We start from the raw sequence: 26,180 nt of genomic DNA, 5'->3' as shown, positions 1-26,180 counted from the left end.
AGACCATCAGCAATTTCTGAGCATGCACAATATATACAGATAATTTCTGAGGAAGAGATATTTTCAGTATTTCCAAGAGGAATAGTAAGTGAAATAATTTTAAAATACCTTAAGTAGTAAAAGTTGAGTCCTAGCTGCCTGAATAAATAATCAGCTGATACTTTGGATAAAAGGTAAGTGGTGTTCTTGTCTGTCCTTGCCTAGAASTGATTATTTTTTGAAGATAACTGCCTGACTCCCATTTCGTGGTAAGCTTTAGTTTTAAAACTAATCAAGATGGTGTGGTGGTAATTCATAATTAAAACATCTCTTTACTAAAATCTTCATCTTTATATTAAAATACTAAGATAATTTATCCAGAAATCAGTTGTTTTGCAAAGTATTTTGTAAAGATGTTTTTAATCTCCATATGCAAATAATATTTAATTAAAAATCTTAATTAGTTTTTGTGCTAATCGTATAAATCTTAGAGATCAACTTTATAAGAAGACAACAGCCATGTGGATTTAGGCATCAATTCAAGTAATCAATCTTAGCTTTGATTTTCATTTTTTCTTGGTTGAGTCACATGGGAAACTGCATGCCCAGGCACGAAAGGCTAAACAATAAGCTCAGATTTAGAGATTGCAAGTTATTTAGTGCCAAAAACAAAACTATGATTCCACATTTCTGTGTGTTTGGTATAAAATTTCTGATCTAACACTGAGGTTCCGAGAAGGGGGAGGGTCCCTAAGTTTCTGAAACCTTCTGAAACTGAGACCCAGCCCTGGAATTCTTAACCCAGGCATTTTTGTGTGTTTGTTTTCAGTGGACAACTTCTCATTTTGCACTTGGCAATTAGTCTATAATTAGACTAAGAAATAATGTAAAATCAATCAAAATATTATTTGAAGATTTATAATGCAATAGCCCTTCTATCAAAGAACYGCAATAATTATACCATAATTATATCAGAGGCTGTAAGAACCATGTGAACTTTGTGTAATGTTATATTACCTTTTTAAGCGTTCAGGCATTTTAAAGAAATACCTTTGTCAATACATCACTGTTTCTGTAGTGATATACTGCTTGCTTGATACTGTAGTTTTATTTGTACATAAAGATTTCATTTTTTGTTCTCAAGAATCAAAAACATTTTGTTTTGTTCTGCTAGTTACAACAGTCAGGTAGTATTTGATGTTTTTTTCTGTAGCTAAAGAGAAATAAAAAAAATACAAAATATTATTTGGATCTTCAGTACAACTTATGTCAAAGCATTAAGCAAGACTTAAATACCTTGTAATGAAAAGGAACCTTTTTACATTGAAACAGAGCTAAATTTCACCATTTAGAAATTCTGCATGCATTATTTAAACCAAAGGATTGTGCATTGCTCGCTCAGTATTGATGCTTTCTTTAAAGCAAGTGGTCCAACCAGGATCTCTCTCTTTTTTTTTCTGTTTTGTTTTGTGTAGCTGTAGACTCCTATTGCAAGAAGACATAGGACTTATTCTCTCTTCAGATGGTTGGCTAGTGTTGKGGTCTGAAGCAGATTTCATGCTGTAAACTGGCATATTACAGTAGTTTTGTGGCAACGCTTGCACCACACACATGCTGTTGACTCAGGACAGATGTTCCTTTTTGCAGATGGCCACAGCACCTTAAGATATTGCTGCTCCCTCACGGCTGCTTGCTGCCCCTCTGCTGACAGTTTCTGCCTYATGTCTGACCCAGCAGAGGAGCCTGGAGGGAGCAATCCCTAAACAGCTTCCAGTAAATCAGCTGGAAGGGAGGATGAAGCGGGCTTGTGCTGGCGGACGTTGCCTGAAGCATGTGAGGGATTGCTCTGAGGATGACTTCTGCTGGCACACACATGGCAAGTTGGTGCCAGGAGAGGATGTCTCCTCTGTGGTCTTTACACGTAGTCGTGTTGCTGTGCTGGGTGTCCTGCCTAGTGTCAACACAATCTAACCTGTGGTGGCTAATAGTGGATGCTTGTCACATCCCGCAACACTGGGACCACCGTTGTCTGTCCAGGTTAGGACAGCAAGGTGTTTAGAAGATCAGAGACTACTTCTTCACTTGCCTCTGATGGATTTTTATATTTTGGTTAGAACAAAAAAAAGCAAAATTCTCCTTTGCTTGATCACGAGTGTTTTAGTTCCAGGATTTATTAATTTGTAGTTTTTATATGTGTGTTTCTGCCATTCTCTTAACATTTTGCAAAGAAATTTCCTGTTTTCTTTTCATCTCACTTTCTCTCTCTCTCTTTTTCCCCTTCAGCTGGGGAAAGGCGATACCCTGCTACAATGGCTGTAGCAACGAATGTAACAGTTGTGTGTGGCTGAAAATYGGCTTGGCTTATTTCTACAAAACCTAACAGCTCCAAAGCAAGGATTAGACGGCCTGATAACCCAGTAGCTGAGTATCTGTTTTCAGTTGTTTATAGCAGACTCCTAAAATCTCTACTTTTCTTTCTAGTGGAAGAATTCCCCTGAAAAGTAAGGCTGGGTTTCTATCTCCTGTGTGCAGGCTCTGACAGGCTAATAAGGAAGAATGATGGTAGCAATAAAAAGGGTCTTGGGTGCATTCTTCAGATTTCACTGATTGTAAAATGATGGCCCCGCTTCAGAATGACCACAGAGGGACTTGAAGTGAAATTTAGTCTGGAGAGTTGGAAGAGACTGCTGTAGTGGAGTGACCTCCCTATCAGCTCCAGTTCTCCGGGTTGTTTATGACCATCACAGCAAAAGCAAGCGCCAGATTAACAGTGTTTGGGACCACCTTTTAAGCCCAGAGAATAGAGCTGTATGTTTTAAACTATTAAGGATTTGCTCTATTGAAATCAGTGTGAAATGATCAAGAAATTATGGTGTCAAAATTTAGAAATGAATTTCACCCACTGAAGGAAGCGAGTGCCCTTGGGGACTTGCCTAACTTCTTTGTGATATGTTTGCTATTGGAGATGATGACTACAGCTATGAAGGTAAACTGGAAATGACAAAAACTTCCTGAAGAGCCTATTTCATGCACAGGCATATTGACGTATATCCTGGGTTTTAAAATCCTTGTTTTGATGGAATTAATATGCTATAGTGTGTATGTATGTGTACAGGTAACATGGTAGGAGATCTTGCCTGTCATATTAATCTAATCCCTGAATTTAGCTGCACTTAAAAATTGCAGACTTTAAAGGATTTATGATGCTCTGTATTCATTTGCAAATAGGAAATGGCAAGAAAGAAGGGTTTTTATAACCTTGTGAACAGTAGAAATAAGCCAAGATTGAAAGAGATCTGAAAAAGAAAAAAAAAAAAAGATATAATGTATACCCTTCAGCGTGCAAGGAGCTGTCCTTGTTAGAAACCAAGTTTGCATGCATAATTAATTTGAACAGCACATTCGAAGAGAAATTGAATTCAGGTGTTTGGTGAACATATGGGGGATTTACTGTGAATTTATGACCTGTGGTTTGAGTGTAAAACCCCAAGATACTAGCTGATAAAACTTAATGAAGCTTGTGCAGAGAAGCTATTTTTATTTGCAGTTTTGTAATTGATACGTTTTCCTTTTTTTTTTTAACACCTCTCCCCCACCTTTTAATGCCTTACTCCCAATAAATTTTTTGGCATGTAAGGAGGGAAAAAGAAGCATAGGATAAACTTTCCTGTGCCTCCTTCCATCTTGTAGCTGCGGTTGTAGGCTTTTTAACAAACTTGATCTCATGGTCAACTGATTTTTTTTTTCTCAAAAAATAGTAATTCTGTAATCATGCAACAGCTTTTCTATATGATGCTACTCTTGATTGGTCCTGTTTGTGTATGATGCCTGTATGTTTTAATATCAGTGTGTTCATGAAAAATTTGTCTCCTGGTGTCTCAGAACAGGATAGTACATAGGGCAAACCGGGAGGAAAGGACCAGCCCCATCGTTATACCAATTAAATTTGAGGGGTAGTATTCAGATGTCGAAAAGTAAATTGTGGACCAAAATTACTGGAAGAAGCCTGCCTGCTACCCCATGCCAGTGGTGGGAAGGAGAGGGCACGAAGGCGACCGTCGCCGCCACGGCCGCCCTGTCCCTGCCCGGAGGGGTCTGGACGCGGTCGGCTGCATCACCGAYGAGAAACAGATCCGGTTCAAGTTAGCAGAACCGCAGACCGCGCATTCCAGCGCGGGGCTAACTTTAAGCCTCGTAAAGTGCATACTTTCATTTAATTTTACATCCATGGTTTTCTGCAGCATCCTGGCAGTTTCTGTTTATCCGCCCTCAGGGGCCACCTGAAACGGGCAAACCTGTCTGCATGCTGGGGAGCGGGAGCCGGCGTTTCGCGGTGTGCAGGAGCAGCTTTTATGTTAGACTATCACTGCATTGCCTTCACCCAGGCTGGTTTGTCTTGCCCAGACAGTGCAGGAGGGTCTGACTTTGTGCCCAACTAGCTGTGCACGCCGCTGGCTAGTGCGTTGCCACCGAAGTGAGAGCTACGTGAGTCCATGGGATACTGTTTCCAAATTTGTGGGAATACACTCTTTTCCTTTTCCTTTCTACCTGCAGATACAGTGAGCTTTGGCTCTTCATTTTTAAAATGATGCAAGTAATCTCTCCAAACAGAAGGGAATTTATTTTATTAAAAAAGGGTGATATTTATGCACTAGCTTGAAGTAAATAAGAACCCATCTGTGTTTTATAACTGCTATCCAGAGATCTAAGCAGCCAGTCAGACCAGAGTCCCTGGCTGCTCAAATCGGTGACAAAAGATTGCAAGGTGTAAAGAATGCTGTTTGTACACTAACCTTTTGGTTAGTCTAGTCATGTTGCAACTGCCTGGTGATCTTGTTAAGACCCTTTTCCATGCTTTTTCAGGCCAATAATTTTTTTTTTCCAATGCTTTAGTCATCCCTGTTCAATAGCATGTTTGTATCCACTTTATCACATGGAAAATCTGTCTGTTTTGAAAGGATTACAACTCCGTATATCAGTGCATGACATCACAGCGAGACRTTGCTTAGTGATCTGAGACCCTGATGGTCATTGCTGTGGCTGCTTGTTTCTGAAAATATGTGACAGCTCCGGCCTATCTAAGCCTTGCTTACCGTTGCATTTTCAGCCTGGGCTGGTGGTTGTGTTTTTAAGCAGGGCTCACAAAATAGCTGGTTGTTAAATGTGCCAGCTGGGCAGACGATGCAGTGCCAAACAGAGAAGGAAGCCCAGGCGTGCTGCAACCCATGGCACTTGCACCCTAAGAGCCTTTTYTTGATTTTCATTTCTTTTAAGAGCACTCAGCAATTAGGGTACTTTGAGAGAAGAACATCACTAACATCTGGTGCTAGAAGGTGCTGATTGTCTTCTCTAAGTTTGCAACTGTCCTTTGTTTGGCAGAGGCAAAGGGAAGGGCTCATAACAGAAGTATCATCTAGGAAAGCTGCCATTACTGTAGAAAGTTGCCATTGCAGTTTTGCTGAAGTGCTTAAAATTAGCATGGGTCAAATCTTTGACAAACTTTGGAGGGATTTCAAGTTAATGTCCTTCCTTCCCATTAACACTCCTGAATTATTTGAGGTGAATTTGCTTTCAGATTTTCAGGTTATTTGAATGAAAAAAATGCTGCAATCAAAAAATGGTGCAATCAATTAAACTTTCTAGGATTTGCACCATACTTTTGCAGAAGTCCCATCAGTAAATGGAACTTAAGCACCAGGTTGAGAGGGAAACACAAATGAAAGGAAGCCAACTTGAGCTATAGTCTAAACCACAAATAATCTTTCTCCTCAAAGGTATCTCAGCCCCTAGCTTCCTTCATTTTCCCTTTTCCTCTCCTAAACGAAATTCTTTTAACCTTTTTTAATTACAAAACAGCTCACTTGACCTCATTTTCTGTATCTCAGAGACTGAAACAAAGAAATTTGAATAGAAATTGTTTTTAGATACAGAAGTGGTTTTGTCCTTTAATTTAGCTCTTTCTTTTCTGTGGAATAATCCTTTTTTATAATTCACTTCTTTTGCAATTTCCTAAATTTAGGTCATGCCCCTTGCTTTTGAGATTGAAGTAGAACCCTTCTCTGCCATTATCAAATCTTTTAATAACTTTGAATATCTTAATCAGCTTCACTATTTTTCATGGGGGTTGTCATAAGCATAAATTCTTCTTCTTAAGTCTGAGGATAGGTTAATCATAAATCCTAGGATCCTCCTTGTCCTTTGTTGTTCCATCTTTTCACTGTAACGATTATCGAGCTTGTACACTCACTGCTCTGGAGGAGATGTATGGTTTAGTTTATAGCATGGACATTGGGTGTTTCCTTGCTGTTCCACTGTTGAGGTAATTTCTTTTATTAATTGTCCTTGTAAGATTTGGAGAAGCCATCAGGTCTGTAAAAACCCTTCCAACTAGCCCATTTTGGAGCTGGTAGAATATGTCTCTTCCTTGTAGTGTATAAGCTTTAATTCAGTTAATTCTGCGTCATTCCTCTCATTTTTCTTTACCATTAAATAACTACTGCAGTGTCACTTTTGCATTGTCAACTTTTAGTGTTAGAAATAAACTTGACTGAGGAAGACTGATGACTAATTTACCCATCATCTTGAGTACATCAAGGTGTCTGTCTACAGCACTTTGCTAGTAATTCTGCATCAAAGCTTAATGGCATTTCTCTTTCAAACAGGTATTCTTACATCTAAGATACTAATACTTTAAGTATTTCAGTAAGTCTAAATGCAATTTATCTTACAGAAAATACTGTGTTTGGGATGTATTGGGCTACTCATTTATTAGCAATACTAGTTTTAAAAATCAACAAACCACTTCAAAGTATTTTGTCTGTCATGTACTGGATTATGATTACATTAAACAAAAGTGTGATGTATTGCAATGCATGAGAAAAAGGAAGTGCTTATATAGTAAAGCTGGACAAAATGTGAACGTAGAGAACAAGTTTGTATAACATGAAATTGCCAAGGGAGATGAGTTGTTTGACAAAATTAAGCTCAATTAAAGAAGCAGAATTAGCTGCACATCCACCCTGAAAGGGGAAATTTTGGATATACCAAAATCTTTCATTTTCACCTGTTCTAAATAAAACTTTCTTTTTACTTTTCAAAACAGCAATTTGTGCATAGCAATTCACCTGCATTACAAATAAAGCCTTTCTTAAAGCTCCCATTTGCAAAAAAAAGTGAAACAGAACACTTCCCCAAATCCTTTCATTTTTTTGCATTTTGTTTCATAGAAAAAAAAAATCCCTCTAAAAACATCTATCTTCACTAGAAGACATGTGAAATTTTTGGTTTGGCCAGCCAGGCAATGATAAGCTCCATTACATGGCACCAAAAAGAGTGGGAGGTAACATGTCTCAAAAATCTCTGGCTTTTAATCCACTGCACCTACTGGGCTTGAAAGACATGGAAAGCAGGCACAAATGGACTCCAGAATCACCTCCTTTCATATGAGAGAAGACTTGGGTTGTGAATTCATTGTGTTTTGCTGAGTCCAGGAATATGAATCCATGCACTTGTTTTCCATTGTCCCTCTGTAGATTGCTCGTTCGAAACAAAGTAATAGCTGGCCATTCCTCGCCAACTCTTTTGAAATAAACAATAAATACAGGGCTTAAGAAGGCCATAATAAGAGATTAAAATGTTTCTGGTTAGTCTTGATATAATAGGTTTTTTTTTAAGGCTTCCTGTGATTCCTACATTAACGTGTTTGAAATATGGTGGGGGTTGTGGGGGTCAGGTAGGAGCAGCACAGCTGGAAAAATGGCAATGAGATTAATAAATATCCACTTTCCCTCTGCCCCATGAAATAAGCCATTCTTGTGCATATTTCATTCACATAAACTTGTGCTATGGAGAGAGGATTACCTGTGATAGGTGGTGTGGAAAAATTTATGGCTTGGAATAGCAGAGGATTCTGCGTGTGATTTTACGTTACAATAACTTCCCCAGCACACGGGCGTTCAGGGAATGGGAGCCAGCTGCAAGGCCACCGCCCCAGCGTGTTCCTGAGCGTGCTGTGGTCGAGCGGACTGCTTTTTACTGGCCCCTGAGCCTTTTAATGCTTTCAGACTGATCGGCCTAAAAGACTTGTTAAAAACAGAACTAAGGGATGACAGACGCTTATTGATTGGGAAAAAATAATCAAATTTTATACAGGCAGAGTCTGCAGACATCATAATGAATTTGATGCAAACCAAGATCTTACAGTACTACAGTTTATTGATTGGAAAGTGTATCTTTCATGTTTATTCAGTAGCAGAGATCATTATGACTTTTCTTTTAGTTTCCCTTTACGTTAAGTCTGACACTAATGCAGGTATTCCTCTTCACATCTAGAAGTAATATGGGCTGAAAAGATTCCAGTTACTTTTGGCAATTTTTAGAAATAGCCTCATTAGTCTTATCCTTACACTGTCTGAAGTTTCTTTAAAATAAGTCCAAACAGCATTAATCATAGTAGCAAACTGAAGAACTTGGTATGTAATGCTTAGCAATTATTTTTAAAGTGCGTGCTCTTCCGTAGCAGCGGCACCTCGCTGAGAAACGACAGTCGCAGGTAGCAGTTCCAAAGTGCATTGATATTTCCACCCTCCCTCTTTTAGCAACAGATTGACTCCTAATAATCACGACCGGATACAGCGCCTGAGACAAGAATTTCAGCAGGCAAAACAAGATGAGGACGTGGAAGACAGGAGGCGGACTTACAGTTTCGAGCAGCCCTGGGTAGGTGTACAGCRTCTGTCGAATTTGCAAGCTTTCGCGACCTCCGCTGTCCCCAGGCCAGCCTGGATCGCAGCCCTGTGGACGCGGGTCCCTCTGCTGCCGAGCTCCTCTCCTTTCCCTTACCCGCATTTTCCATTCGTTGTTGTTTATTTCATTTTAAGCTGCTTCGGCCGTCTCTCCTCTGTGTTACTTGCCCTGTGTTTAGGCCCTCGACTTTGTGAGTTACTCCTTCAGTTTTTGGCCTCAGAGGCAATTTCAATTACACTGAAATTTTCTAGGAAAATCAAGATGAAATGCAGGCTAATGATAAATAATTTAGAGATATGCATGTAACCTTGTAAATGGCATTTTCTGTGAGACAATATCACTATGATCAGTACTTTTTCTTAAGAGAAAATACTGTGTATTTTTGCAGTAAAAAAGAAGAGCGATGCATGACAGCATATTTCACAATAGTACCCCTTCTGCCACTTATATTAGCTGAGACAATTTTTGTCTCAAGGTATATGTCCTAAGTGATCATTTAAATCCTATTCAATCTGATCCAGTGATGTTAAACAATTATGTAAATCCATGTGCTTATCTTGTTTAACATAATTGAATGAATCAGTGTTTCCTTTTAATCAATTAGGTATCCTAAATTGGGATCCTTTAAGTGTGGGACAAATATTTTACTGTATATTTGTGTAAAATTCCACAATAAGCACAGCGAACAGTTCGCTGCTGTCCCCAAAACCCAGAGGCTGGATCATGCCATCAGGACAGTTCTTCCCGGTTCCAGAGCACTCGTACTGGGGAACACTGTAACGCGTGTGTCACCTTTGTTCGCCTGTTGTGGTGGATATCGAAGATTTTTTGATTTCTGTTGAGTCTTTGTGTTCTTGTCCATCCTAAACTCACCAGTTTGAAACTGTGGTATTTTTAACATGCAGCATGGAAAGGAACAAAGGTAAATGTATCCCTAAATGACCCAACACTGCTTAACCGTATCGGGATATAGGCTTCTCTTTTCCCATGTTAGAAAACCTCTAACCTCCTTTGAAATTGGCTAGATAAAATAAACATTTTTTATTACCAGATGTTTTCGATTTGATGTGGTGAAGATAATGCGATAGCTCATCTCTGTTATAGTGTAAGAGTTTTTGGGAGAGAGGGGGGTGGTGCGGGAGGTACTTTCCATTATGCATATCAACTGCTGCGTAGTCTCCAAATGAGAAATTTGAGTGCTGTTCTTGGGAAAACTGTCTATGAGAAAAACTTGCACTCTTGAAGACTTGGGAACTTAACTACTGAAGGTCATGGGCCAAATTGTTGTATATCTAAATGCCATAGCAACTTTAGACAGGCAACTTGGCTTTTATTATAGTTTCTTGTAATGAGCAAGTAGGGAATTATTTGGATGACAGGCTGATTACCTTAGGAATGGAATAATTTCCTAAATTGTGGGTCAGAACATTGACCTTTCCTTTTTCTCTTATTCAAACAAATGGGATCCCTCTGTTTACTCCCCTTCTACAGATCATGCAAATGAGCTCAGAGTGACTAATTCAGCTTAATGTATTAATATTAATTCTGAAGCTTTTTGTTGCTTTTGTAGGAGCTGCTCTGTTGTTAAATACCTAGGTGACCGAATGTTATATTTTAGACACGTACTTTAAAAAAGATTGGCCAGAATATTTTTGAATTATTATTTTTTCCTTCATCTACTTCAGCCGTGCAAGATCACAATGCTTGGAAAGGATAAAGCAATGATCTCATCCTCTTCAACGGTTCACAGTCATGTCAGTGTTAAGGAACCATAACCTTCTCTCTTAAGCACTGTATATTACTTTAACATATTACTCTAAGACGATGGACTTTTTGTTAAGACACCCTCTCAAAACAGATCCAGATGTATTATTAAATACCAGTGACACAAAAAAATGCAGAAGTGGTTTATAATACATACACAGGAAAATACTTGGATACATTCATCAACCTTCTTTCAGTCTTCTCCATCTGCAAGCTGTTGGTTATAAACCACAGCAGTGAAAAGTGCACCTGTACATGGACCACTGCTGAAAAGTATGTTTTCACCTGGGGGAGATGGCTTGTGCAGCCCACATAAACAGCAGGCTTTACATCCAGCGATGCCTCTGAGCTGCCTGGCAGCAGCCACCTCCGACCTGGCTTGGATAGAAAGACAAAAACAGTCTTTCATCTGTGGAGARTGTGTGCTACGAGGTGATAAGTAGTTTGCATTTCTCATTAACAGGCTGATGGGAGGGCTGGGGATAGGGAACACAGTGCTGATATGATGCAGGACTCTTGGTTACCTTAAGAAAGTGTAAATTAATATAAAGTTTTCAGTGTATGTAATGATTACTGATGGAAATCTGGCAGCTTTAAGGATATTCAGAGGAGCTCAATAGCTCAGGAACCTGCTAATATATTACCAAAATGATCCTGTGTGCGTCACCAGCTCCAATCCATCCTGCATGGCCTGTGRCACAGAAGCCCAGTTTCCATGTCAAATACGTTTAGTGTCCTGCGCGGTCAGGGGCAGATCTCCGTATCATAGCACTCTGCATCACGCTGCCCTGAGCGATACCCTTGGCAAGGGGTCCGGTGACTAGCCCCATCGGTTTTGGGCTGTCCCCATCAAGTGGAGGTTATTTCTGTCGGGCTGAGCAATAGGACAGAGCCGGCTTTTTTTTGCCCAGGTGTGTTTGCCTGCCAGTAAACAGAATACTTGACAGCCTGAGACTGTTCATACCACATCAGGCAGCTTAACAGGCACAAAAAAGTGATAATGCTGGGACGAGATGGCACTGTCTGTTAAACAGCATAACATTTCTGCTCGAGGCTATTTGAATGACACACTATTAGAGTTTAAGGAACAAGCTGTCTCACCACCTAGACCTCTCTAAAATACAGCAGTTTTGGGACTGAGCCAAAGCTCTGTGGAAACGGGTTTTGTGTTTGTTTATTTTAAAGTAACTTTCTCGGGTTTTGCTTTTTTTTCTCTGCACAGCTTGTTTTTGGAAATATGGTTTGTCAAAAACCGGTATACAAGAAGGTTTACAATGGCAATACAGTATGCTATGTTGCACAGAAATAAATTGAAAAATGACGTAAAGTATGATTAATACATTTTTTATCTTGCTAGTGTTAATTTGTCAGAGTTTGGAGAAATGTATATCTGGGTGTATAGAACTAGATGGAATCACACTATGTCTGCTAATCTTTGAGGCCCTTGATGTTGTTATGACAAATTTTTCTACAAATGCAGGATTCTTTTGAGGTTGATATTTCTATTCAATACCAAAAACTGTGCCTCTAATTTTTGTTCTGTTTGTGTAAGTGTTGGGTCTGCTGAGATTTATCTTAACTTGCACCCRTTCTGGAATTAGGAGATCTGGGTTGTGATTTATTCCATATCTTGTATTTTTGGCTAGTGACACCTTAATTAGCAGATCACCACCTTCAATAACAAAAACACAGCATTATAGCCCTAAATGTCATGGGAGTGAGCAATCCAATTAATGAAATAGCATATTAAATCAGTTGAAAATGCTACAACTGCTTGCTCATCCTGCTTCTAGAAACACCCCAACTATGAAAAAACACAAGAGTCAGGAGGGACAAAAGATGATGTTTCATTCCTTCATCTTTAATACAAAATTCAGTGCTAAAAATGGAAAGTGACAAATTCCATTCACAAATATATTTTTCTGCAGTCATCTCGAATCTGTTTGGATGATAGGAGAAAATTGGTATCAGGAGAGCAGCTGAGCAAACTCCACTTTACATATTTAGGAGTCAAATAAAAATATATWTTTTTTTAAGACAACAACTGACTGGGTCAAAACTAAAATTACTATGTGAATCATCTGAGTAGAGCTTTAATTACATGCAGAAGTTTATGAAAGGAAAATAATTGCATGATTTTCTTAGAGGAAAGACTCCAGAAGTCCTAATAAGGTACTTAACCACGGCTTGATAGATAAGTGCTAATTTAGGGCTTATGCTTGTTTTTCTGCTGCTTGTTGGTATACAGATCTTTTTCTTGTCTCTAAGGCGGATGTAAAAAAAAAAAAAGTTCTTTTTTTATCTGTTTATGGTACTCATTTCTTACCTCTGTAATCAAGTCTTAGCCATAATATTAGCCATATTCAAAGCCATAATGAATTCTATATAATCTAAAACTCTTTTAGCAAAATGGAATATTTTTGATCACTGTATCTGTAACATATTATTTCTACTTTGGAAAAAGAATAAGAGAGTATATTGAAACAAATACAGARTGTGTGTCAGGCTATAAATTATGTAGAAATATTCAACCCACTAATGAGAGAGAAAAATGGAATACTGATTCTTTTTAATATGAACCCATATCAAGAGTCTCTTTCAGGATTTTTTTTTGTTCAAGACATTAGGTAATATCTAATTGAGCATTAGCGTGGACACAGTATACTTTAGGAGATAAATTTTCATTTCTCCTACCCAACCTCTTTTAGAGAGCAAACCAAAGTTATGCAGGCATCCTCTCCACAGGTAGTTTCTCTTCATTAGTGCAGATAAAATCCATTCTGTATCCAATCTGGGAAGTTTTTCATGAAATGTAATGTATTAGACCCTGACTCTAGCATTTATATTTTAAACTCCCCCCACATGCACCAATTTCAATTTATTAATTTATATGAGACACAAAAATAAAGATGGAAAATTTAAAAAAGAAGTACACTTGTTTTATTTTGTAAATAGCACAGGCTGGTCTATAGCATGCTTTTCCTCTTCCTACATATACACCATAGAAGGATACAGAAGGGAATGGAGTTTTGTTGTTATACAGTATTTGAATTAATATACACCTGTTGGCAATTATTTTTTAAAAGCTATTGCTATATATTCTGTTCCCCATAGCAATGTAAACAAAAAGATAGAAGTAAAAATAGTTTTCAAGGACCCAGGACTGCTGAATGGTTTTATCATTCTGAATTTTGATATATACAGTTAATGGATTGTCTATCTTCTGTGATAAGCATATTTATACATAAAGCAAGCAATGTCATATAATCCTACCTATTTCTAATTAGTCCTAAACCACAAGAACAAGAGATTATTTTTTCCTTTTTTTTTTTTTGTGCCTCGTGTACCAACTTCCCAAGTGGAATTGAAGCTTCTTGGTTGAACATGGAGTTTATCTGGAAAAAAGAAATAGCAAATGTATTTTAATATTACATACTAGTCATTTAATATCCGGGAAAATAATAAAGGACTCATTCATCCCCYCTATTAAGTGTTTCTTCATCGCTGCAAGGAAGCTCCACAAGTTTGAATAAGCGTTTGTCTCTGTTTCTCCCTAAGAGAGTGGGTTGTGAGTCACCTAGACTAGTTGACCTCCAGAGATGTCCAAATGCAGTGGCCCAGGTTGCCCTCATGTCCCCCGCTGTGGTTGTGCGGCCGCCTGGATCCGCACAGTGCCTGGAGTTTCGTGCTGCTGGGAGARGGATCCAGCCTGTGGGGCGCACGTCCCATCTGGCAGGGAGAGAAGCTCCCTGGGTAGACTCAACTTGGAGAGAGAGGGGGGAACTTGATCCTTTCATTCCTTTGCCATCCTCACCCATCCTAACTAGGCTTGAATTCCATGGGTTAGCGATGACAGGAAGACTCGTGTGGAGGAGTCTTGGTGCGTGTTTAATGTTTTCCTCCTTCTGGGATCCACTAAAACCTGCTGTCCATTGCTTGTGGTGCGGGTCAGTGCACCGAGACCCACGCATACTGTGGGGTACATACTGTGCAAAACAAAAATAATGTTTTTTGGATAAAAGAGAGAAATCTATAGAAACACCTGACTTGGAAGCCCAGCTTTTAAAATAATGTCTCTTTGAGAAGACAACTGTCTAATTTCATGTATCTGAAAACATACTTTTGCAAGCTGAGTACTATTTAACAGTGCTGTATGCAATAACTATCATTGCCACTTAAATGTATTGTGGAAGACATGGACATACATTTACTTGTATAATGCAGCCTTGGTTGTTATTGTGGCCTTGACCACATCCTGATTTAAAAGGTCAGTGCTTGTCATACATCTCATTGCAAACAAGGCCACAGTTCTTATCAATTTGTACTGTTAAGACAGAGCTGTTGCCAGGTTTGTTGGATGGCTTCGAGGGGTTGCTATAATCGTACTTAGCCTTGTGTTACCCAGTTCATATCAGCATTAAAATTATCATGTTTTGTATTCCTTGTACGTGATTTTTTTGTTGTTGTTGAAGGATTCGAAAATAGCTTAACTTTTTTCCTGTGTGTATTTTTTTTTAATTCTCTCTATTTTGTGCTGACATAAATCTGATACATCTGTATATAGATATGTGCTTGTGTATGTATCTTACATAGAAATATATAGGTATAAAATTATATTTGGGGAATTGAAATAAAACAAGTTAGCTTTTGAATATTAAGATTGCTTGGAATATAAATATTTTTGGTCTAGACTCATTTAATTGAAAGCATATTGAAAAGATAAATCACAGTGTGGAGATTAGCGTTTTTTTTCTGAATGATCCGAGGATACAAAAAGAAATGTGTTAAGTCTTTATATCATCCTAGCCATATATCAAGGACATTAATTATGATATCACCGAAGATTTTAATGAAGAGAGTTTGAAGTAGCACCTCTTCATTAAAAAGATTGTTGAACATACCGCCTGTGCGTATATGTGCTATGTTATGGATTATATGATTACAAACAGGGAGAGTATTTTTACTGCCATGTTTTGAATGCCTGAGATCAGACAGCAGATTCCATTATTTGAACAGCATATTGTAGATGTGAACAAAGTATAGATAGGAGTCTAAATAGATATCCTACTTTTCAGATTAGTTAAGGATTGCAAATCCACTTAATTTAACAGGTACTTAGAACTTCAGAAGATGCGATGATTGATTTTGATGTTTGCTGTAGGCCCCTCAGATAATAAATGTTTTCTGTTAGACGAAAATCTTTGTGAACTGCTAAGAATCCACATTCCTGACTCCTAAGAATTAATAATTCTAGGCATGGGCTACACAGGTCAGGCTGCTGTGATGGCCCCCTCCAGTATTTAACCATTGGTTTCTGTACGCATTAAACAAAATTTTCACTTAAGTGAAGTTTTGATTTCAGTCCATTCGTGCTTTCAGAGCTTGTGCCACCTTAGTAAAGGCTTTAATGGTTACTTCAGCAGTCTGTGCATGTATGTATATTCATGCTTCCTCAATTCTACATTTTAGTGTCTTGCATAAACCTAAATTTAGCAGCAGCTTCTAGATGTTGTATCAGATATTCTAGCTCCAACTGTTTGATAATTTAACCATTACCTGTACTGTAAAATCCTTTAATCTATTTACAATGAACTAAAACAAATGAAAAGTGAGTTTTCAAATAAGAAAGAATAAGAGAGAAGCAACTTTGATTTCATGTATATATTTGACATAACCAGCTTTCCAACTATATGCAGACTTTCCAACATTGTTAAAGTAGAACCCATGAAATGAAGAGATTGGCTTTAAAATGTTAACTTAGGTATTTTTACTCCTTATGGAGAAGTTGAGATGGGAACTTCTGAGTTTCTCTGTGGTTCTCTGTAAGCTGTTTATAGCTGCGCTGGAGAGAATTCACAAATAAATCTTGTGATTTTCAGGTAATCACTCACTTCCATAAGCTGAGCCCTTCAATAAAATACCAAATGCCAGAAGACTCTCAATAAAGTCAGGAAAGTTAGAAATGTTGACATATGCAATAACTGAAATTGCCGGTCTCTATGCGTAGCCCTTATTTAATATAGTGGGAAATCTCCACGGACATCCTTGGTTTGGATATACATGTGTACAGCTTATTTGTCTCGAGGAATTTCCCACCAGGCTGACGTGAGTCTGTTTTCTGAATTTGTTGCTTCACCGTACCATGCTTCATTCAAACATTTTTCATTAGAAGTACTGTTTTGTTGTGGCTGTGGCAGAATAAATATTCTGAAGGAGACATCAATGCTGTTGCATCAGGGATTCTCCTAAATTTGCTCCCTGAGTTACTCATAGCTTTTGCTTTCACACTCTCATCCTTTTGCATGATAATCTTCAAATAACAGGAAAGGCAGTCATTCACCAAATTTTATCTGTTAACTTCTGAGCTGTAACTGGTGTTCTTTCTGAAGTACATTGTTACTGGAAATGAAGTTTCTAAAAGTTGTACATCTGTTTTGAGTATGCTGTGTTCCTGGCTACTTGCAAGCACCTGACTGCGGAGTGACGTGACAAAGGCGAAGTTTATGTCACGAATGACAACTTTCTGGTTTTTAGTACTTGCCTTCAAGCGCGAGAAGAAGCTTTTGAAAAGCCTTTTATCTTTCAGACCTTTGTCAGCCATTACSAGCTCTGTCTGCTTCAGAAATTCTAATGGTGAAAAACAAAAGCGGTGTTTCCCGCCAGGGAAAGGCACGGATTAGAAGGCAAAATGGGCCTAGCAAAAGCACCTCTGATACAAGCTGTTTCACTCCCAGCCCCAGCGACGTCTTTAGGCTTTCTAATCTYGCAGTGACTGGAAATAAGTTTTTTTAATGTTTTTTTTAAGAGAGAAATTAATRCATTTTTTCTTAGTTAGGTGAAACCTTATTATTAAAAAATCCAAAAACTCGCACAGCATTCTTTCCTTTATTGTCCTTATATTTAGTAGCTTGAAATCATGAAATCAGAATAATCATGTAAAATGAAAAGTGAATTCTTTATAAAGGTATATGTTTTCCTAATCTAAAGTCGAATACAGCCCTTCTGCCAGATCTTTATGGGTAATGCTCCATATTCCCAGAGAGCTCATCCATTTTCATGGGTTCTTAGTGTGGTGCCCAAAGTTTCAAATCGTCACCCGGTTCAARTGTTACCTAAAATCCTTGTATGAGGTACAAGATTCCTCATTATCTTCAAGAGACTTGCTAAGTTTGGTTATTTGATCCTATCAAACCAGAAAATATTACTATATCTCTCACAAAAGCATGTGGTTTGTGTTTGAACCAACAGAAAAATAGGATGGGTCCTCTAAGAGAGAACATCCCTTGAGTGTACTGATGAGATTTTAAAAAGCTGTGATTCTCCCCAAACCCCAGACAGGAAAAGTTTATGTATTAAAAAAAAGAAAAAGATTTTGATTGTGTTTACAGTTAATTCATGCTGAGGGATAGATGGTATTACTCTATAAATGGTCACCCTGGGTCAGATTCTCAGAGAGGGTGAAAATCCTGGCTTTAGCTTAGCTATGTTAATTTATATTGGCTGAAGATCTGTTCCACTGACTTCATTTAAATTTCAATTTCAGCGTTACTATAAAAACACAACTCATTCTAGACCAATATTTTTCTGATACATTTCAGAAATAGTAGGTCAGAAACAGAACTAGTAACAGAGAATACAGTGTTCTAAATCAAAATGTAATATGATTATAATGAAAGAGCTACTAGAACTGTATGTCGATAAAAATACGCCTGTAYGTATACAACAGCAATTTAAATGTTAACTTTTTTGTGAGTATTTTTATATTTTAAGACATACATATTTTTTCCTATTCTAGCCAAGCTCCAAGACATACTCGCAGAGTGGCAGACACTCAGTATCAGTAGAGGTTCAAATGCAGCGGCAGCGGCAAGAAGAAAGAGAGAGTTTCCAGCAAGCTCAGCGGCAGTACAGCTCATTACCCAGGTACGGGAACTGTCTGAAGCTGCTCAGAATCTGGGAGCCTGGAGCTAATTTCATTTGTAGAAGGATAACGTTGTGCTTAGTGCAGACACTTTTGTTTAGCGTTGATAGAAGATGGAATGTATTCGGTGTGGAAAAGGCATTAAATTCCTTAAGTGAGAGCATGTGGGAGCTGTTTATTCGGGGAGAATTACTCCAGAGCTGATTTCAGTGGGATCTGATGACACTCGGCACACAACAGAGTTGGGACGTTAAAACAAAGTTCCTCTTTGTGGGACACCATCCAGTTTCAGTTTCTGCAATTGCAAAAAGCCACTGGGCGTGACATGGGTTGTCCCCCCTTGACATGTCAGATGATTGTTTTTTTTCTCTTGTCTACTTCTGTACTATGTAGAAATTCTATCCTTGTGATGCTGATGCTGATACAGAGACATAAGTTACAAGAAAACAAACAAACAAGCAAGCAAGGCGTCAAACAAAAGGACAGTGCGGAACTGAGAAASTATTCAAAGCTCAGGGGCCCACAGGTTTCCAGGATATGTATTTCTTCTGAATTATTGGGCAAATAACAGTGGAATGCTGAAAATTAATACACTTTTTCCTAAGGAAACCTGTATTTTAAAAGTTACTAGGTTTTAAAATGAGCTGTTTGGACCAAATGTCTTTTACTTTGTGAATGCCATATTGGTTTTCCTGAAAAGTTCTATTTATTTGCTAGCCTCAGAAATGCATTGGTTCTGTGGAAAAGGATGGATGCTAGTGTTTTTTTTTAAGTTGGGAAGCAGAGAGTGGGGGGGGGTGTACTTTTAGTTTCAAAACTATTATTCCTAAGATTAGTTGTTTCCCCTGTTCTCCTCAATCACTGGTAGCATCTAAAAGCTGGAAGTCAGTTGTAGTGCAAAGTTTCAGTGGCAGAAATCCATAATCCTAAGGAGAAAACTAACAAGAAACCTGGAGAATAAGTCTATGGGCCACAGAAAAGCTAATTTTTTGAAAAGAACGACTGAGAACTTCACTTAATGTGTTCTTTAACACGAGAAATAACTAGCAAGCAAATAAGAATTCATCTTACTGAGTAATTAATGACAGTTTAATAATTGCTTTTGAGTACTAGTATCTGTTCTGTGTGGAGGGTAGATAGAAATTTTGGGGAGCTTGTGCTCAAGTTGAGTGCTGTGAGTACCACGATTCACCAACAATAAACTGAGACATCAAGGTGTCCAGCTTTCCAGACTGTTCATAACATCATAACTAATCTATAGAGAAATCTCATTCTTACACAGAAACTTGGGTCCCAAGTTTAATGGTGCAACTGTGGCCCTGTAATGATTAAAGTTTGTGTGCTGGCTTCATTGTTAAGCTTTGTTGCTTTTCATCCTGTTTGGTCTCTAGGAGCCTCATTCTTTTTCCTTGTAAATTTAAATCATTAGAACAGAAGGAAAATAAACTCTTTAATCAACTTTAAGGACTTTTCCCAGAAAGACAGTGAAAGTGGGCCAACTAATTTTGAACAAGTACCAGAAAAGAGTCAGTAAATTAAATTAGTCCAACTAGTCATCATTCTGTCCCATGTGAAACTCTGAAAGTAATGTTCAACTCCAAGTTAATTTTGTAGTATTTAAAATTTATCTTGCTCTAGATCCGAAACCTGACAGTTTCGTAGCCTACAGAGGTTTATTCAGTTTTCTCATGTTCCAGGCGGTGATAAGACATGGCTCAAAAACATTGTTTTTTTGGCAAAGTAGGGTAGGCGAATACCAACCAGAACTATAAAAACTGCATAGGAATTTATGTTATAATTTGTGCTGTAATAATTTATCTTCATCCTGAATAACAGTTTTCATCTAGATTATCAGAGATATCTCAAAATATATTATGAAAAAAAGGTAGATATGATCATTTTCAAGTTATTTGTGTGAAAGGATTAAGTGACTTGTTACTTTTACTAACGGTATAAAAATTCTCCGGACCTTCTGTCTCTTCATAGGATGAGGCCACAACGAGTCATATTGTGTTCTGACTGAGCCATGTATATGCAACTAGACGATTTTCTTATTGATTAATGTCGCAATATATTTTGTTTTACTGCTTGATTCTTGCTCACTAATTTTAATCTCAAAATGGGTATCTCTTTCACTGCAGCACAAAATTGTTTTCTTTATCATCACCAATCTTATTTTAAATTCATAAAAGCATCTACTGATTTGATAGTAAATTAAAGATATTTCAAAACTATAAAGTGTCTTCAAAATAATGTAGTGAGTTGTTGTGAAAAGAGATAAGAATTTGTAATTCCTATATGTATTTGATTTATCTATCTACCCCATGGAGCCAGAAAATAAGAAAAAAAATGTTATCTCTGCTTTTTCTTCTATAAAAGTTATAGTAAACTGTGAAGCAGCCAGCTTGCTTAGCACAAAGCTCCTTAGTTTTGGGACTGAAATGAAACCCTCATCTGTAAAACTAGCTATCAATAATGAGCTTTATCTTCTGACTTGTGCAGCTTTAGAGCAAGTGTTTCAAAGATCTGCCTGTTGCATTTTTAATCAAGTGGAAGTCTAGATCCAAATCTTTCACAAGAGACTCTGCAAGTGCTGGTTGTTATCTGGTTGCTTAGGAAGCACAGCATTTTGTATAGTCTTTCCTAGTTTGCAGCTGAATTGTTGCACTTTTTCCATGAGAACGGTAGCAGTGGATGCGTATTCACAAAATATTCCTACTGGGAAGGGGCGCATAGAAACATGGTTCAACTCTATAGGAAATGTTCTCCAAGCAAAAGAAGTGCTTCTTTGCGGCAGAAGAGAACATGACTGATTGAGAATGCTATAGCTGGGGGAAAGCTGGTCACCTTGCAGGAGCACCCTTCTTTTCCAGGGACCATTATCAGTAGCATCAGGGGGGGAACTGGAAGGTTTTTCTTAAATGTATCTTCCATTTCTATTTTCAGGCAAAGCAGAAAAAATGCCAGTTCTGTATCTCAAGACTCCTGGGAGCAGAGCTATTCTCCTGGTGAAGGCTTCCAGACTGCAAAGGAAAACCCCAGATATTCCAGCTATCAGGGATCAAGGAACGGCTATATGGGAGGACATGGCTTCAATGCCAGGGTTATGCTAGAAACACAAGAACTGCTTCGTCAAGAGCAGAGACGGAAAGAGCAACAGCTGAAAAAAAAAACTTCTTCTGAAGGACCTAGCAACTATGACTCATATAAGAAAATTCAGGACCCTAACTATACCCCTCCTAAAGGTCCCTTCAGGCAAGATGTACCACCTTCACCATCTCAGGTAGCCAGGCTGAACAGATTACAAACGCCAGAAAAGGGAAGACCATTTTATTCTTGAGTTGAAGAAAATGAAGATCAACTTATCATGCAATAAGGAACATTTTCATATAAAGACTTCTATTTTGAAAACTTTTTAAACTGATGGTACTAAGGAGTATATCCATTGTCTGATTCAGTGCCTTTAACAATATGGGCGAAGAGCTGGTGGGCCTTATGTCTTTGCCATTCTGTCTCAAGTGTTGCGTTCATGGAAGGATTTTCCACCATTTGACAATCATAGCGTAAGCGAGTAACATGTCTCCCTTGGTTACCATGTCTTGTAGCCCAGTGCGGTAGCTGCCAATGGCTTATTACTAGGATTTGTTGTAATGTGTTTTACTTTGCAGTGAGTTATTACACCAACATACAGCTTTCTGGCATAAAATTAATGAATTTGAGGTTGAATTAAGCATTGATATGTCTTTTTTTATTTCTCTCGGTTCAGGAGGGAGATTACATATTGCTCTCGAGTGGATAAGACTTAGTTCTATTCCGGTTCACAATTCCAAACTGTTCTATGGCAGACTCACTACCAGTCTTCGTTGATCAATATTTAAGTGTCTATATATGCCGAAAAGCTATCCTTCTCTTATTATGCACATATGCACTCTTTTTCTTGATCTGTCCCCACTCTGAGCTTATTAAAAAAAGCTTTTATCATGACTCATGAGCAAAATAATATTAGGTTTTCAGTTATCCTGGGAATCCTGTTACAATTGCCTTATATCTTAATATACAGTCCATTACAAATGAAGTAACTGGAGAGCGAATATTATATTTATAAATACAGTCACAGCCAAGCCCTTGATACATATATTTTATTACTTCTTTAAATATGGGGAATCATGAACAAACATACAAGTGGATTCTGTCTTGTTTTAAATTAGTTCGGTCATGTGACAATTGTGTCTAGGAAAAGAATTAGGGAGGTATTCATTGCATGATCATCTGATATGTGTTTGTCTTTATTTTGGCAAGTTTGGGAGCAAACTTAAAGCAAGAGTGAATGAAATGGGACTTTTTGTTTAGATCAAAAAATGAAAAAAGAAAAAATTCTTCTTTTTACAATTTGTGAAGCTTTGTGGAGAATTGCCTTGTGCTTCCGTATACTGTATTGTTGCATCGTGACACTAATTAAAAATAAACCTTTAGGTGTATGAATGAGAGATAAGTGGAGAAAGACTGTTACACATCATCCTGAAAAGATGTCAGTATCCAAAAATAACTGAAACTAAAAAGATTACTCTAACAGTGAGTAATATTTGAATGTGCGTATGGGATATGAGAATTTCTTTTGCAGCAGCTGTTTTTATGTTTGTTGGTCCGAACTTCATGTGTTGTAAGAGTATAGCTGGGTTGCTGAAGTGCCTGCGAATCCTGATGTGAAAAGGCTTGAGAATGAATCTCAGTATATCTTGTATAAAATGACAAGAAAGAAAGCAAGGAAGAAAATCATGTATTGCGTGATTGAAAATATGCCTATTTTTTTTTTACTGGCACATTTTATTTTTGCGCCAACTTGTTTCTAGAATATATGTGAAATATCAGCCCACATACCTGTGTCTTTTATGCCTGTTTGTTAACGGTTTTTGTTGTTAATGATGTACTCCATGTTTAAAAATTGTTACTAATGTAAGCACAGTGACATTGGATGACAATAGCTCTTTTACGCAGAACTCACAAAACTGTGTAAAACGGCTTTCCGTGTACATATGAAATTTAGAATAAAAGGCTGTTTCCATCCTCGTCTTGGTATTGCATGTTGAACCTTATGAGAACTGCCGCAGACACTGGTTTGAAAAATATTTAACAGATGTTATTTTGCCCTATTCCTGATGGTTTGCGCGTGTCTTTCTGTGAGCGCTTACAAACATAGGCAAAAAGAAAAAGAAAATAGAAGATGTATAGCCCGGACAAACACCTGAAGACTATCCTCAGGGGTAAAAAAAAAAAAAAATGCTCAGTAATGTAACGTGGTTTCGAGCCGTCCCTGCGACATTTAAAGGGTTCGTTCCTCTGCCTGCCCCGGCAGCGCCGCCGATGCTCTGCCTCCCCCCTTAGCGCTGAAGCTGCGCCTGGTTTTCTCCCTCTTGCCCTCACTTCGCCTGTTGTCGGATACCGCAGGAACGTCGATCATAACTCCATGCGGGCTTGACATCAGGCCGTTGCCATGGCAATAGCAGTCTCAAATTATTCACTGTGACTTCAGAGCGGGATCTCGAGGGGGAGAGTCGCGGGAGCTGCGAAGTGGACAGGCAGCTTCTGGTGCCTGGATAAACCGAAGACACGCTTGTGCAAAAGACCTAAATCGTAGCGGCCCGCGGTCGCGAGTGGGACGTAGCTGCGTTTGCAGTTTAGCGGGTCTTGCTGACTCATCTGCTGACTGGGGTCCCAGCTTGCATAGTTTGGGGTTTCCGTGGAATCGTTTGGACGGGAAAATAATTGCAGGTGCTAAAATGCACCCACAGGAATGGAAAACAGGTTGAAGCCCTTTTCAAAATAAGGTCTCTGATAAACTGTTGTAGGAAAAAGGGCACATGCTCGGAGAAGTATGAAGTACAGGATGTTTTATGTGTGCGAATGGCATATGTTAAAGTTTACTCTTGTATGAAACTGCTCTTCAAGGTGTTAACAATTTGCCATAATTAGACGTGTGCATGAGAGAAGGCAGATGTTCTCTTTGGGCAATGTCTGTGTTATGTTAGCAAAGAATAAGATCTTTTTCTGGCTTCATCATCCTGTCTTCTTCCTGACATAGCGTAGACAGGATTTCTAATATTAACTCCCATGAGTTGCAAAGGGTGATAAGGAAGTGGGAGGGAGATGTTTTAATAGAAAATGACCTTTAGTTCTGCACAGTGAAGAGATCCAAAAGTTAATTGAGCTAACTACATTACTGCACTAATTTGTTTGTGGATGTATTACCATTACGAGATTGACTCCGTAACATTAGCGTATTTAAGAATGGTCATAGGACAGGCTTTGAGGGAGCTTACAGCATCAAGCAGTAGGTGTAAAGCTTACACATTTTCTCTGTTGAAACCCTAAAAAATCCATCTGCAAAGTCTGCTGGTATTTTATCAAAATAATTTGTTGATGCTATTAAAATTCCATGGGAAAGCTTAATACTATTAATGTAGAAGACTGCTGCCTTTCTAAAAAAGCTTACCTCCCTTCTTGTTATAGGGCCTCTTTGGAAACAAGAGTGCAGCCTTAGTGAGTTATTTTATGGGCCAAACATTGTAATATATGTCTTTGAGAACTCTGCCATCAAAAACAGCTAAAAATGGCGTAGAGCCCAGCTGAGCATGGTTGGAAAGTACAGTTGCCATTTATTGCTGGCAAGCAGCAGTAAGAGCAGCAAAACAAAATTTAAACCAATCATGAGGGTGGCTCGGTGGCTCAGTGGCCTTTCAAAGCTGTGCCGATGTTTTGCTCTCATTCATTCTGTTTATGAGAGTGTCTGTAACGTTGCATTTATCTGCACTGGGTGCATTGAGAAGGGAAGGGAAGAAACCTTGGCCAGACAAGGAAGAGATGTGCCAGATTAGCGGTGTTGGCTAAACACAGGATATTCTTGAGTAATTCAAACCTTTGAACTTGCGCTGTTGAGACTTATAGTGAATTTGGCTATTGCATGTCCTGGCTTGCAAGACTGTCTTCAAAATGTTTCCTAATTTTATTTGCTGTGCCTGACTCTTTCTTCATCATTCTCTCCTGAGTCCTCAGTCTAGTTTGTCAGACTTGTGAGGAACGTGTCAGGAATGCATGCACCGAAAAAAGGCTCATCCATTCTTTATCCTGCTTTCGCTCCACCACACCCTGGCCTTCCAGGCTCACTTTGAAGTGCAGCCCTCACTTGGCAGAGGAAGAACGAGATGTCAGAAATCCAGGATGGGGAACTGATTTTGTGAAAATAGGTTGTGTGTGTGTGTGTGCTCATACATGTGAAGCAGAGAGGCACAGATTGGATTCATTTGCCTTGAATTCATGTCCAGCTTGAAACCCTCTTCAAATATCTTGTAGCATTTCTCCCATATGTGCAGAAACCAGCTGATCATTTGATGCACATGGTTATAGTTTAATGCCCTCCTGTACATCTTTTCTGTTTTGTATTAGCATCATACGGTCTCTTTTACATCTGATGATTCATTCCTTGCATTTATTTGTTTCTCTTAATGACATGGAATTCATTCATATCCTGGGCTGCTTCTTACCAGTGATTGATATTTCTCTCTCAGCTTTATAAACTTACTTTAATATTTTCTGTTCTCAGTAGTAGAGTTATCTTTTGTAATTTACACTTTAATCACATTTTAAAAATTGAGAATAGAAGGTTGAGTTGAGATTATTCAAAAGCAAAATAAAGACTATGGCTTTGATTTCTATTCTGTGTACAGTGTGCACTTCCCAGGCAGCTTTAGGAACTGTCCACAGTGGTGTTTGAATG

The 26,180-nt window shown here is 38.4% G+C and overlaps 1 protein-coding gene across 1 annotated transcript in view; it reads left to right on the top strand.

Annotated features, from left to right (window-relative positions):
- PARD3 (par-3 family cell polarity regulator) overlaps positions 1-23,471 on the top strand; it is a 424,369-nt gene extending 400,898 nt beyond the window's left edge. Inside the window, exons 23-25 of the mRNA XM_085301416.1 lie at positions 8,577-8,697; positions 18,284-18,411; positions 21,356-23,471. Coding sequence (XP_085157542.1) covers positions 8,577-8,697; positions 18,284-18,411; positions 21,356-21,749 — 643 coding nt within the window. The 3' untranslated portion in view covers positions 21,750-23,471. The remainder of the gene's footprint in view (positions 1-8,576; positions 8,698-18,283; positions 18,412-21,355) is intronic.
- Positions 23,472-26,180: the final 2,709 nt, after the last annotated feature.

This window comes from Rhea americana, unplaced genomic scaffold, assembly GCF_003343005.1.
Source record: "Rhea americana isolate MKP2758 unplaced genomic scaffold, rheAme1 scaffold_176, whole genome shotgun sequence".
Classification (NCBI taxonomy): Eukaryota; Metazoa; Chordata; class Aves; order Rheiformes; family Rheidae; genus Rhea; species Rhea americana.
Note: the sequence above shows the minus strand (reverse complement) of the source record. Positions and strands in the feature narration are given on the sequence as shown.